Source organism: Pseudopodoces humilis, chromosome 8 (assembly GCF_049639895.1).
Source record: "Pseudopodoces humilis isolate 2021_Gansu_Grassland_sample_001 chromosome 8, ASM4963989v1, whole genome shotgun sequence".
Classification (NCBI taxonomy): Eukaryota; Metazoa; Chordata; class Aves; order Passeriformes; family Paridae; genus Pseudopodoces; species Pseudopodoces humilis.
The window spans coordinates 12,947,837-12,961,551 of NC_142207.1; the positions used below are offsets into that span (position 1 = coordinate 12,947,837).

Below are 13,715 nucleotides of genomic sequence, written 5' to 3' on the forward strand. Positions count from 1 at the left end.
CCTTCCTATGCCTCAAGCTGGCTGCAGTCAGAAGTAAGATGAGCATGTCTGACTCAGGCCTACACATTTCTGTATAATCATCTCTCTCTCACTGAGTTAAAATCACTTTGCTTTGAAAAGACAGTGGTAGGTCTACATGGAACTGTTTCATTTTGATGCAAACACATTCACTTCCTAGAGGAAATAAACAGTTTTAGTCAGTAGGTAGGAAATAAATGGATCTCCTAGTGAGGGGTGAGTTTACCTTGTTTGATTTCCTGTTTTACACAGATTTCTGTGTGTCTGTATATACTTATGTGCAAATATGTGTGTATATATGCACGTGTGTGTACAGATACTCACATACACAACATAAGTAAATGGGAATTTTCATAATTTAGGCCAGATTAACTTTCAGCTCAGCCCTCGGCAAGTACTTTGTCCAGAAGCAGGTCAGTGATACCGTGACTAAAGAACCCCTGTTAATCTCGTTTTCTGTTCCATGTCCTTTAATGTCTGCATCAAAGAAATTACAGCATCAGCCTTTAGAAAGGCAGATTTCTACAAAAAACATGGGCCCAAGATTCTGAATATCCTGAGCCTATGCTGAGAAGGGAGCAACACAGGAGTGCTCAGGAGCTGCACATTCCCACAGGATTGAAATTAGAAATCCTGATAGCTTTTGAGACAAGGTGTATTCATTTCTTCCTCTTTTTCAAGGGAGTCTAAATTACCATCTTGTCTTTCATTATTCTCAGTTGACTCCTTCAGTATGATAATTGCAGCAAGGTTACAAATGACCTAATGATTGCATTAGCTTCCACACAACTTTCTTCTTTTCACTCCTCTCTGACCTCTATCCACAATAAGAGATTAGTGAAGGACAGGTAGAAAAGTAAAGAGAATGTCTGAATATAGGTTGTCATACCCAGCCCAGCTGTTGCTAATAATAATTTTCTGAGTGCAGGTACTGGATGAGCCATTTGTCACGAATGATTTATTTGATGAAATTAGCGCTCTTTTTCACTCCTTGAAAACTTCCTCAGTAAAATCATGGAGATATTCAAAGTTGTTTGTTATGTATATAGGCCCAGGTGATTGTTTCTCTCCTGGAGCATGAGACTATGGATTAGTGGTAGACTGAGGTGCAAATGTTCAATAGAGGCTAATGATTTTGGATGCCTCTCCTTTTAGCTGTCTTTTTTGAACAGGCATATCATGGCAGTGAGCAAGTAAAGGCCCAAATCATTCTGAAGAAAATGCCCCTTAAGGGATACCTTGCTTGTTCATGCAAAATCACTAATTGCTTCTGAAAATCTATCCCAGTGTCTATTCATTATATGTCATTACTTGCATTGGTGACATGGCAGACACTATAATTCCATGACTGAATGACTGAATCTCTGCAAAATGGAGACTTGATAGCCACCAATGAGTGACAAATAAAGCTGTCTTCTTTATGTATGGAAAAAGGCACTCATACAGAAAACATTCCTCCCTTCCAACTCTGTAGTCTGAACTGGGGTGCCTATCAAATAGAGATTTTTGCTAAATGCTTCTCCAGCTTCTGTAATTTCTATTGGTCTTGTTTGCCTTGAAGTTTCTAGGTACTGTGAGATAGTTACTGGGCTTTGTCTTCAGCTGGGAGACTCATAGACCTCATTCCACAAAGGTCCCATTAGTTAGCCAACTGTACTCCAAGCATTACATCCATTCTGTGACACCTAACTGTCCAGGGATTTTTTAGGTGTTTCTTCATTCTAATTTGTATAGCTTCAGAACAAGGGGAAGAAATTGCATTACTTATTTTGTGTATGAGTTTTCTCGTCGGGGCTGATTGTGGTTGGTGAGACCATAGCAGTTATGCCAACACCTCATGAAGTCCATCTCTTCATTGGATACTGGTGGAAAGCTGGTTCTGGAACAACTGCACCAGGATTATGCTGCACTTCAGTAAAAAAAAACAGTGTTGCTCAGGGAGACAAGGGTGACTGGCCCAGCTGGAGCTGACCACTGTGTTTGGTAGGAACCAGCACAGACAGCAGACCATGGCTGTGTCCTCTGTGACTCACTCCAGCACTGCAATGCACAATGTCACTGGAATCACACCAGGGAGGAGTGTGTCCCAAATAAGGCCTATTTCGGTCCCCAGGTAATTGTAGCCATAGCCATTTGGACTATTATTTACTCAGGTTATTGATCTTTTAAGGCCGGTAGCTGTATCTGACCATGATTGACACAAGTGTCTTCATAGGCAGACAAGATAATGTAATGAAAGCAATAATACCAGCAGACAGTGGTAAAATAATGGGGGGGAAGGCGAGGGGGAGGAAGTGGTGATTTTAGTTGTCTTCCAATAATCGCTGCACAGTTTGACATCTGATTTCTTTTACCTAATCTCAGCATGCATCTCAAAAATGCTCCTGGCCATCAGATTATCCCAGCAGATCATTAAATTTTCCTATCCTCCAGACTTAGGTATGCTGTGGAACTATCCAAGGATAATGAGCAACCTGCTGTTGTACTCACCTGGTTGGGGTCGGTGTGTTTTATAAAAGCTTCCCACATATGCTCTTTAATGAATGAGTCCTTTCTATTTATGAGGGAATACTCAAAGGCAAAAAGAAATAAATGACCTTTAGGGGGTTTTTTATGTGACCTTTAAGTTTTTTGATGGGAAGCATATTCTTCAGACAAATTCTTAGTTATCAACAGGAAACTGCAATATGTGATCCCAAAGCCATGTACAATTAAGTTTGCATATACGTAATGCTATTCTCCTTCCATGAATGCTGTACAGTCGGGGTCAGAGATAAAGCTTCCAGCTGCAATTACCCAAACAGCTGGATTGTTTGTATTCATGGGCTAAGCTACTATTGCTTCTAGTGTCAAACCCAACGTGGGTTATAGCAGTACTGATGCTGTTTACTGATTCTAGGAAAGAAAACAAGTTTATCTTATCACAGATAAACTTGCCTCCTCAGATAGATATTTAAATAAAAAAGCTTTCTCCTTCAAAATGCAAAAATGCATCCCCTAACTTCCCTGGTGGCAGCCAGCTTTTCCTGCTCTTCCTTATGTGTTAGTGTCCTTCCTTTGCTCTCCTATTCATTAATTCCCACAAATGGTGCCTTCAGCTCAAGTAACAAGGCTCCAGACTGGTAGAACAGACTTGAGGATATAGAGGCTAAAAAACTTAAATGCTCAATTTCAGCAATTTGTGGCTTGCACTGTAAAGTCAGTAAGGCTGTGATGGGACCAGCTATTGGTGTTATGCTGTTTGTCTTCCTCTTCCCATCACACACATCATGCACTGCCTGTGTCCTGGGCAGCATTAACAGGGGCACTCAGCTGCCATCGCAGTGCAGAGAGTAAGGACCTGATTTCTTCTCCCATGTTAGGCTTTCTCAGGCAGAACTAACACAACCATCAGTGCAGCTCTGGATGACCTAATGATGATTGGCGTTGTCTCCAAAATTATGACCGCCATGACTGCAGGTTCTGAACAGGTGCCAGACACTTGGACATTTCTTGGATATTTCTCCTGCCACATGAACAAGAGGAGACATTGGTGTATTCCCCTTGTTTAACAAACAGGGAGTGAACACTGAGTGACTGGCAAAAGGGTAGAAATTAAATTTATCAAAGAAGAGGCAGATACAGAAAGGAAGGATATCAGGGTCTTCACTGTTAAGGCAAATTTTGCTTTCATTGAGGAGAAGAAAATGTGCCACAGTGACTGCAAGAGTTAGAAAGGAGTTAGAAAGCTGGTGAGTTTGAGATGACTAATAACTATAGATGTAATAAAGCCTCCAGTCACAGCTAAGGCTTTGAAACACCTTCAGTGGCAACCATCATCGTGATTTTGAATAACATCCAGATACACTAAAACTAAATAAACAACTGAGTTTTCCCAAAATCCAGGGTACTCAGATCTGTAATTGATGATGAGCCACAGTTTTTGTCTGAACAGCTTTAATAGTAATTAATAAATTTACTCTAATAAAAATATTTCTGGCAAAAAGCCCTTAAACATGACATTATTTACATAATTTCCTGCAACAAACAGCTGCATAGTCTTCCACTCTGGTCATAACTTCTCAGTTGTAGTGCTCCTGCACCCAAACATTCACAAATCTTAAGGCAATGCCTGGCATTTATGATACAAAGGAGATTATGGAAGAGATGTGTCTCACAAGGGTGATTTGAAAACCAATATTATAAATGGGGTCCAGATCCTGCAGTCAGATCCATATTTGGTGACCACTGGGATGTGTGGCAGGATGGGGCTCATATTTACTGATAACTTTTAATTAGTCTGCATAATTCATTTCCACATCTGTTTTACTATAAACAAGCCACTAATTAGTTCTGTGAGTCAGTTAAAAAGTGTACCAATGTGCCAGAGAGTTTAAAGAGACATTGAAAACATGTGAAACACAGTCAATTTAATTTTAATTATTTTTTAAAAGGAAAGCATGAAACACCCCTCCCCATTTTTAATTTCCTTTTTTTTGAACTCCTCCACTAATTTCAGAATACATAGTTGCAAGGTTGTGAGTGAGTCAATGACTTGTGTCTTCCACAGAAAATCCACTCTGGTTTAAGATTTCTGATATACTCTACTACTTATCTTTACTCAAGTGGTAGTTCTGGAAGCACTGCTAGCCCTTCTAACACTTGATCACTCACCTAAAAAAGTCAAGTTAATAGCATAATTTTCTCAGTACTCCATCCTCCTGACCTAATGCAGCAAAGCAATACTTTAAGTGTTGCTTAGCATTAAGTACTAAGTTCCTAGTTCCAGGGCCAGATTCTTATATAATTGGTATGGAGAAGATGAGATGTTTCTGACTAGGATCAGAAAACATGAATAGGAGACCCTTGCTCTCCCCATCTGCCGAGGGAAATGAGGGGAGCTCACCACCTTCACAAATGGGCCTGCTCAGACACAAGGGTGTCTGTGCTTTTGCACAAAGCTCTCCTGTGTGATCAGTTTAATACCCCCACCAGGACCTGTGTAAGGGAAAGCAGACACTTCATGAGGATGAGTTAGCCTTGGTCTGACTGCCACTCCTAATTTCCAAAATCTCATTCTGCTCAGATACAAGTGCAGAGCAACTGGGTCAGGTCTTTGCATGAGCAAAGATGAAACCTTGGCATGTTCAGATGTGTTAGATGTCAAAAATTAAACACTTGTAGAGCTCATTAGGCTTTTAAGTTCCTCTTAAGTCTTAGTTTTGTCTGACTAAATCCTTCATTGACTCTGCCTGAAAGCCTTGGTGCTAGGCAGCTATCCTTCCTGTTTAACCTTGTGTCAGTTGTGTCACTTGTAACAACAGAAACTGAAATAATTAGTCAATTTTTAAATGTGGACTTTTGCTTTCCAAGCTGACTACCACTTTAAAGATAAGATGTCCCCCTGACACCTCTCTGATATAGTTAGTGCCTAATAGCTACGCACAATGTATTTTCTTCACCCTCCTTGCTTTTTAAAATGAGGTTTACAGCACGCCAACAATTTAAACTTCTGCTCTCCGTTGGCAAGTCAGGATGGCTTTGGTGAACAGTCTGTTTCTTCTGATTATTCCTTGCCACTGTGAGGGATTATGGCTGAGCACCAGCGGCTTTCGAGCACCAGTGGCTTCCCCCTCCCCAGCCCAAAGACTTGACCCGAACACACTCTCCTTGCAGATTACAGCGGAATCGCTAATGCAATTTTGGCCTGACTTTGATGCAGCACTCTATTGATGTGGGGTGACGCCGCAGCAAAGCAGCAAGGTTAGAGCTCGGCAGTGATGAAGCCGGAGTCCCTGGGCTCAGGTGTGCCTTTCCCCTCCCGTGCAGCTGCGGGGCGGTGCGGGCCCGGCTCCGAGCGCTCCGGCGCGCACCCCGCCAGGGGAGGGCAGAATGCGTGTCCAGCTCCAGTGTCCTGCACGCCCGTCGGGAAGATAATCCCGGCCCGGTCAGCTGCTGAGCAGTCGGGTAATCAATCAGCCAGGAAATCTGATTTTTGCAAGCCTCACCCAGCCGGGAGTTGGGCTCAGCCCATGGGTGCGGGTCCGGCTCCGCTAAGGAGAGTTCCGTATCTCTTCTGGAAGCCCTGGGACCACCTCTGGGCGCCTTCCGGGAGGGCTCTGGACCAGGCTTGACGGAAGAGCGGATAGAGCATCAGTCCCGTCCGAGGCTCATCCCCCCTCCCTGGACGTGAGGCTGAGCCTCGGCAGCGGAGCTGGGGCTCGTCGGGTTGTGTCGGCCCTGGACATGCCCGGGTATCATGTATATTTTATGTATGTGTATATACCATATATATTCATAAGCAAACAAACATCTGAGCCGGGGGATCTTTAAAATGTTCCAGCCACAGCGGTACCCAAAGGAGAGGAGAGCGGTAGGAGAAAAAAAAAAAAAAAAAAATTAATTTTTTTTTTTTTCCCCTCCAGGCATCTGATTTACTCCGTGACTCTGATGCTTATCAACAACGCGTGAAGATTGCAGCAAGGATCCTCCCTGGAAGGCGAGGAGGAGCAACTTCCAGGGGGCTGGGAGGAGGTGGAGTGCAGCGCGGCTCTCGCCTATAAGGAGGTGCCCAGAGAGCGGCTGGTGCTTCCCACCCAGCCGCCGCTCGCAAGGTGAATCGCCGCGGCGGCAGCCGGGGCAGCGGGCTCGGCTCGGGCACTGCCGCCGGCGTCCGGAGCGGCTCCTCCAAGGGCTGTGAAGAGTACCCCGGGCGGCCCCGGCTTCCCATCACCCGGACTGCTTGGATGCTGTATGGAGTAAATGAGCGGAGGCAGAGCGAGCGCACAGAGGCTGAGAGGCGCTCGGAGACCGGGACCAGGGGAGACAGGCGGGCGGCTGGTTTCCCCCTCCGGGGCTGAAGATGGATTCCCGAGCCCTCGGGGGCTTCACTCTGCTGCTCTTCACTTTATGGCATCTGGGATTAGCTGCAACAAATTGTGAGTAAGGGGAGTGCAAGGAGTTGCCTGGGGTTGGGGCGGGGGCGGGAGGAAGAGATGGGATATAACTCCCGGAAAAAGGGGGTTATCGCGCCATGACCTCTGAGAAACTTAGCTCGGCTCCGCTTTGCTGATGGAGCTCAGAAATGCAAAGTTGTAGCCAGATGTAGGGACTGCTGTCCACCGTCCTGCCGGTGTGGACGTGGGAGTGAACGGGAGGCGCTGGAGCCTGCGAGGAGCCGCTTGGGGTTTTCCGCACGCTTTGTTGTCCTTCCGCTGGCCGCATCTTTTTGCGCTCAGTGGCTGCGGGCCACCGGCCGGGACGGGGCCGGGGTCGCGGCTCTGCCTGGCGGGGAGGGTCGGTCCTTCCCGCAAGGGCCGGGGGATGCCGCAATTTTGCGGGCGCAGCCTGGCTCCAGCCTGGCGGAGCAGCGCCGGTGGCACCGAGCATCTTCTCCTGGCCCGGCGGTACCGTCGGTTCCCCGGGCGCTTCCCACGGGCGCGGCTGTGTCCCGGGGCGTGGTGCCCCAGCATTTCCTGGCTGGGAAATCGCCGTTCGCTCTTCTTTTTTCCCCAGGGAGATCCGCTCGTAAGTTCGCCGCGTATCTCTGCCGGCCCTGCGGGCTCGGTCCCGGCAGGCAGGAGCATCCCCTGCCGCCGGGCTTTGCGGTGCTCCGGCGGGCAGGCAGCTGCGGCTGCTCTACGGGCGCGCTCGGGCGAACCCGGTGCAGCCGGGGGCCGGCGGTGCGGCGAGTCCCGGAGCCCAGAGCAGGCGGTGATGCTCCGTGGGCTGCCCCCCGGGGCCGGAGGGCTGGCCGGGCTGCCGGCGGGGCTGGGAGCGGGGCTCCCGGTCCGGCCTCCCCCGCGGCCCGTCGGGCGGAGCGGGGCGGGCGGGGGCGCGGCGGCCGCCAGAGGGCGCTGTTGTCCCGCCGGCGGCGCTGCCCCGGCTGAGCCCCGCGGGCAGCGCTGTCCGTCCGTCCGTCCGTCCGTCTGTCCGCCCCCTCCCAACAGCCCGGCCCTGCCTCTCGCCTCTTGCTTCTCTTGCCCTACGTAGATATTTTCCTCCTCTATCTTCTTTAATTTCCAGTCAATTAAATCACGGTTAATATGTTTTAATAACGCTCGCGAATACTAAATGGCAGGCGATTTAAGGCTGAGGCTTGCCATTACGGATGCGGCCATAAAGTTAATTCCTAACACTTAAAAAGAAACTCAGCGTTAATGAGTTTTACTATTTCACGGGTGACAGTTTAATTTCACAGTGCCAATAAACATTTCCATTGAATATGCGCTGCTTCCTAAATATTTAGGAGTCAATCTTAAAGCATGATGATCAATGGTTTTATTATACTGTACAGATTTTACTTATTCATTGAGCAATGAATTAGCATGGAATCAGCTGTAAGTGCTTTCCCAGGAGCTGAGTGAAGGAGCCTGTGAATCTGTAATAGCTGCAAGTTCCCTAGAAACCTCGTTAGATTCGCATGTGAAGATCTATGTGTGCTTGCACGGACCTCAATAATTGAACCCAGTATGAAAATTCATCACCTTCTTAAATAAATCATCTCCTTATGTTGGAGCTCAGGGAAGCTGCACTCTTCCTCAGTTTTGGGCCAAGAAAGCTTATGCACGGGCTAAAATATTGAAGCGGTATCCTGAAATATAGTCAAGTAGCTGTATGAAAATGCTATCGTTTTAAAGCATTACTGAGCTTCCAGGTACCCAGTAACCAAACAAAAATAACCACATCCCACATATGAGAAGCTTCGGTGTAGGTGACTGTCATAAGCTTCTATCTGAAAGCCCAGGTGCAAATGGGAAAGGATTGGTTCTGCACCTTCCTCCATTTGAATACTTTGGCCAAAGGAACTGCATTCAGATGCCAGTACTGGTATGCTCACAGTGACTTCAGCAGGTTTGTTTCTGACAGATTTTGTGAACGAGAACAAAACCGGGGACAGTATTTATAGCTGAAAAGGACTCCACTTGGGGGTGGGGGGGAAAGTGCAGCTCATTTAATTTTCTTCCTACTATCTAATATGTCTTTAATCTAATTTGTTTTTTTTCCTTGCTTCAAAATTATAAAACTCTTAAAAAATATTCTTTACTCATTTATTTAATTTACTGTAAAATAAAAATTATGAAAAATTATTTTTTTCTCACTTAATTTACTGTAAAATAAAAGTCCTGAGTAAGTAAAAATCTTCTCTGCCACTAAGATATTTGATTCTAATTTTCTCTTTGGTAATAGTTTTTAATTAAAGAAAGAATTGTTGAAGAAACTGCTTTGAAACAGAGCTACAGGCTAGGGGTCAGTAGACATCATTAGAAAGATCAGAATTGCCAAATGCTAATAAAACATTAGAAATTCCTCCCACTTTGCATTTTGCAATATTTTATTAAATTAGGTAAATAGAGTAGCAATAGAATTTCTCCCCAGGATACTAATTACTAGAAAATGAATAAATAGCCATGTATGTAACACTGGAAATGTTTTGCATATGATGTTTGGGAGAACTGAAACTTCAACATTTATCAGATAGACAAGGAGACACAAAGCCTTGCCTGCTATATAACGAATTAGTTGCCCTTTAGCAGCACATTCTGTGATCTGAAAACATTAGTAGCTTCGGGGAATCTAGACTTGTTGTTGAGCCCTTTTTTTTTTTTTTATCCCTACCTTTTTCATTTTAAAGTTGGAAGGAGGGAGCACTAGTAAAAAAATGAAAGGAGATATGAACTCATGTTTTTCTTAAGCACTTCACTATATTGGTTTAGGGCTAGTGTGCAGCTGCAGAAGAGAATTGCAGGTGCCATTAGTGATCTTCCACCCAATTTAGTGCTGTGTATCTTAAAAATGTCCCCTATTGCTAGTTTACAGCTTATGCCTCTCTCCCCCTTACCTGTGTCTTTCTTGACTGACTTTTCACACATGGCCTGAAAGATGAAGCAAATTAAATCACCTCCTGGTCAAGTGGCACCTTTTAAATCCCATTGCAAAAGTTACTCTCAAATGATTACATGTTTCGGTTCCAGAACATGGCTGCCTCTGCCACCTACAGCATCACTAACATATATTATCCCTTTTCACCAGCACTTATTAACTGATCAGGAGACTTTCAAACCTTTCACTTGAACCAAGTCATAAATGTCAGTCAAAGCTGCAGAAATTCAGTGTATAGTAGAATGAGATCTTCTACTGAAGTTCTTGCAGAAATAGATGGTTAATGTACATGGTCCATTGCTCTGCAGTGGATTTCCATGTGGCCTTACAGGACACATCTGTCTTTATTAATTCTGCTCAGTTAAAAACAGGCAATGTGTGTTGGATTTTTTTTTTAAATTTATTTTGTAAAAACTGAAGAAAATGTAGTTTTTACTGGACATAGAAATTATATAGATAATTAATTTGTTTATTTTAGGCAACCAGTGTTCACTCTGATTTTAGCCTTCCTTTCTCTGCAGTGGTGATAATTGCACAGGAGTCAGACAAGTATAAATGAAAACTTACAGGAGCAAATCTGACTCTGGGTATGTGAGGCCATCAAGATCAAGAGTGTGTGTTTGGGATTTGTGTAACAGCACAAATGAGACCTGTTGAGTCAAGTGTGGCAAAGGCAAGGGGTCTCTTAAACAGTGACCTTTCTATCCCTGTGGTCAGAAATGCAAAGTTTGAAAAGCTGTGCTGAAACAGATAGAATATTGATCGTCAGTTTGTGGCTCATGTGCTTGCAGGCTGAGTAGAGAGCATCTGACAAATCTCTGGCTTTTCCTCTGCTTCCAGTACTTAAAAATTCTTAACAAGAGCATAATATTCAGACATGCTTTCCTCCTCTTAGTTTCATATGGAGGAGAGGGAAAACACAAATGTTAGCCTTTTCATGCCTTCAGATGTATCAATGGAGGAATGGTACAAAACAATAGGATTTCCTGAGAGAAAAGCTGTTTATGACCCACAGCTGATTGGTGCCTCCTTTGCATTTCTGTCAGTATCTAACTTTCAGTCCCTTTGGCTCAATCAGCACTCCTTGGCTGGGAATCAGTCTCAAGATGGTCTTTCCGTGGACTACAATGGTCTTTGGATTCTGCATCTACCAGGCAGATGGCATTGCCAGCTACAGGAATCCATCCAGGGTTATTATCTCAGAATCCAATACATTATCTACTTGGACATTTTCTTTTTTTTTTTTTTCCCTGTTAATGTTTTGCAAATGCAGCAGGTTTCTCCTAAATTAACAGCAAGACCAAATTGTTTTCAAATGTGCACTGTACATTTGTACAAAGTATAGACTTCAAGTGGAAAATATGGTGGGTAGAGCAACCTTCTTGTGGAGCTGTCCCTGCACAGGGCATGTGGAGGCTTCTGCCAGCCCTCCAATCCTTGTAGGACTGGTGAAGTTTTTTTTTTAAGTGCTGTAATCATTCTTTTGCCAGTGGGAAGCTGAAGGTGTGTATAGAAACAAGAGATAAATGTGCAATCAATGTGAGACTCTAAGTAGATAAAATAAAGCCTTAGGGGTCAATTGAGTTGATCCCATATGGCATGTTCATGTCCCATTCTCCGTTGTTAATTCATATTCATATTTTCTATATGTAGTAGTTTCTAAATCCATAGACTACTCCTCATTTCCTCTTCCCCTCCTTCTCCTTTCTCTGCTGCTATTTGAAGCAAGTGGAGTTTGGATATCTGAATACTGAAATGAATAAGAATCTGAAGGCAGTGGTGGGAGTGTGAGGCGGCATTTATTTATTTTTAGCCCCCCAAAATGGATTTTCTGTAGATGTAACAGGTTTCAGCTCTATTGGCAAACTTGAATTTCAGTCTTACTTACCCCCTTCTCTGAAAGAGACACAAGGAGGGGAGAAACAGAGGACTGAAAGTCTATTTGCCAGTTCACACGTCAGGCTCTCTGTTTATCTCCTTCCCCTTTATTTACCTGCCAGCCTCCAGAGTCCTACCAAGTGTGCAAATGTTCTGGAGCTGTCTGTGCAGGGCACCAGGTAACCTGCTGTGCTTTTTTTTTTTTTTTTAAATAATAAAGAACTCTGTGCTGTTTCTCCACTCTCAGAATTAGGGGAATGGTATCCTGGTCCTCTAGCATCCACTTTTCCAGTCAGCTGTGGCCTTACTGATGCATGTACTGTCTCTGTACGATGTGGCTCCTGCTGGACTCGTCTTCTGGGTCTGTGCATAAGAGGAGAGAACTTGCAGATCTGTATGAACATTTTCCTTCTGCTTTCAGCAAAGTCTTTCAGAAACATGAACTGCTTTCTTTTTGCTTTTAACTAAGCTCCCTCTACTCAAAACAAGAGAAAGGGACGAGAATAATATAATTGTAATATAATAAATTTTAAAATCACAGGCAATTCTTGACGACTTTGAAAGCATCACTTGGTAAGGAAGGAAGCATCAGCAGACATATTGTCATGTCTGTAGAGTTAGAGAAAAACAAGATTTTGCATTTTTTTTGTACACAGTGCTGGGTTGATAAAATTGATTATTGATTTCCTTGTATTAATGTTGTCACTGATTTTTTTTATTTTTTTTAATTGCCCTGTGTAGCTTCTCTTGGTCTAGTAATGCCATTTGTTCACTAGATGAGTACAACTGATGTTTTAAATGATGAAAACAATTCAATATAAAAATTAGAGGGGGAAAAAAATATGGTAAAACATGGATTTACTTATTTTTAATTATTTTCTTTATTAGAGCAGTTAAAAAAAGTAGTTCATAGTGTGATCTAACTGTCCTTCTACACAGATATATTTCAATATATGCCTAAAATATTTAATACTTTAGCTGGTATTTTCTCCAAAAAAGAAAAAAAAAAAAAAAAAAGGTAGCTTAGTGAAAGAGAGGGCTTGAAGCCATTTGTAAATGTCATGAGGGGTTTTGCTTGATCAGTATTCCAGGGGAGGAATCCCATTTTTCTGGTTGTGTTTTTCCTTTACTTTTTCTATACTCTTTCTCTGCAAACATATTCTTGCATACATATGCTGGGACTTTGTCCATTTCCTGCAGAACTTTGTGCCTAGAGATTATCAGTACAGGTTTGGAATAAAGCAGTGGAAGTCTGTATGAACCTACCTATCTACAGTACTAGATGGGCATTAGAGTACTGGTCCATTCACTATGTTGTATTTTGTAACCTGTGAATTAGAGGCCTGCAGAGTTGATTTTTTTGTGTTTTTGAATGTAGAATGGTAGTAATTAAACTGAAATTAAGGTACAGAGCACAAAGTGGTAATGGCAGGTTTTATTTTAACCTGTGTTTCTCTACTGTAATAAAGACCCCACCAGTCTCTAACCTTGCATTCTCTAGTGCAACACCAGGATCTCAACTTGTGTAGTCCTTAAATAACCCAGTTACCATGAGTGTGCTGCAGCCAGGACAACATGATGAATTCATGGACATCCGTGATAAAAAAAAATTCTTCTATGGCAGAAGTTGTCTGTGGAAATAATTTTGGAGGAGAGATGCTTGTCTACTCTTTTTCAAACTGTATATGAAGTTGGAGACTTTCTCCTGGTTGAGAATTAGATTTTAGTGTTAGAAGGAAAAGTCAAGAAATTATTCACATCACAAAGCAGAGCTAGGCCCTTAGTCTCTATCAGTGGCAGCCACCATTTGTCCTCATTTTGCAAATGCTGAGTCAGAGAAGACTCGGGCTTGTAATCAGACCCCTGTGTGCTGATGTGTAGCAGGTAGGAGGAAGCTTCCAGGGAGCCCTCAGTTTGAGCCTGATTGAAACAGGCTTTGGATAACAGCAGCTCAGCAA

The 13,715-nt window shown here is 43.7% G+C and overlaps 1 protein-coding gene and 1 pseudogene across 3 annotated transcripts in view; one reads left to right on the plus strand and one right to left on the minus strand.

The window, feature by feature from the left end:
* The first annotated feature begins 6,594 nt into the window (after window positions 1–6,594).
* The window catches only part of CNTNAP5 (contactin associated protein family member 5), a 275,673-nt gene continuing 268,552 nt past the window's right edge, over window positions 6,595–13,715 (plus strand). For all 3 annotated transcript variants that reach the window (XM_088058844.1, XM_088058842.1, XM_088058845.1), the window contains exon 1: window positions 6,595–6,935. In XM_088058844.1, coding sequence (XP_087914970.1) covers window positions 6,860–6,935 — 76 coding nt within the window. In that variant the 5' untranslated portion in view covers window positions 6,595–6,859. The remainder of the gene's footprint in view (window positions 6,936–13,715) is intronic.
* Window positions 7,021–13,715, minus strand: part of LOC148183840 (uncharacterized) — a 49,589-nt pseudogene continuing 42,894 nt past the window's right edge.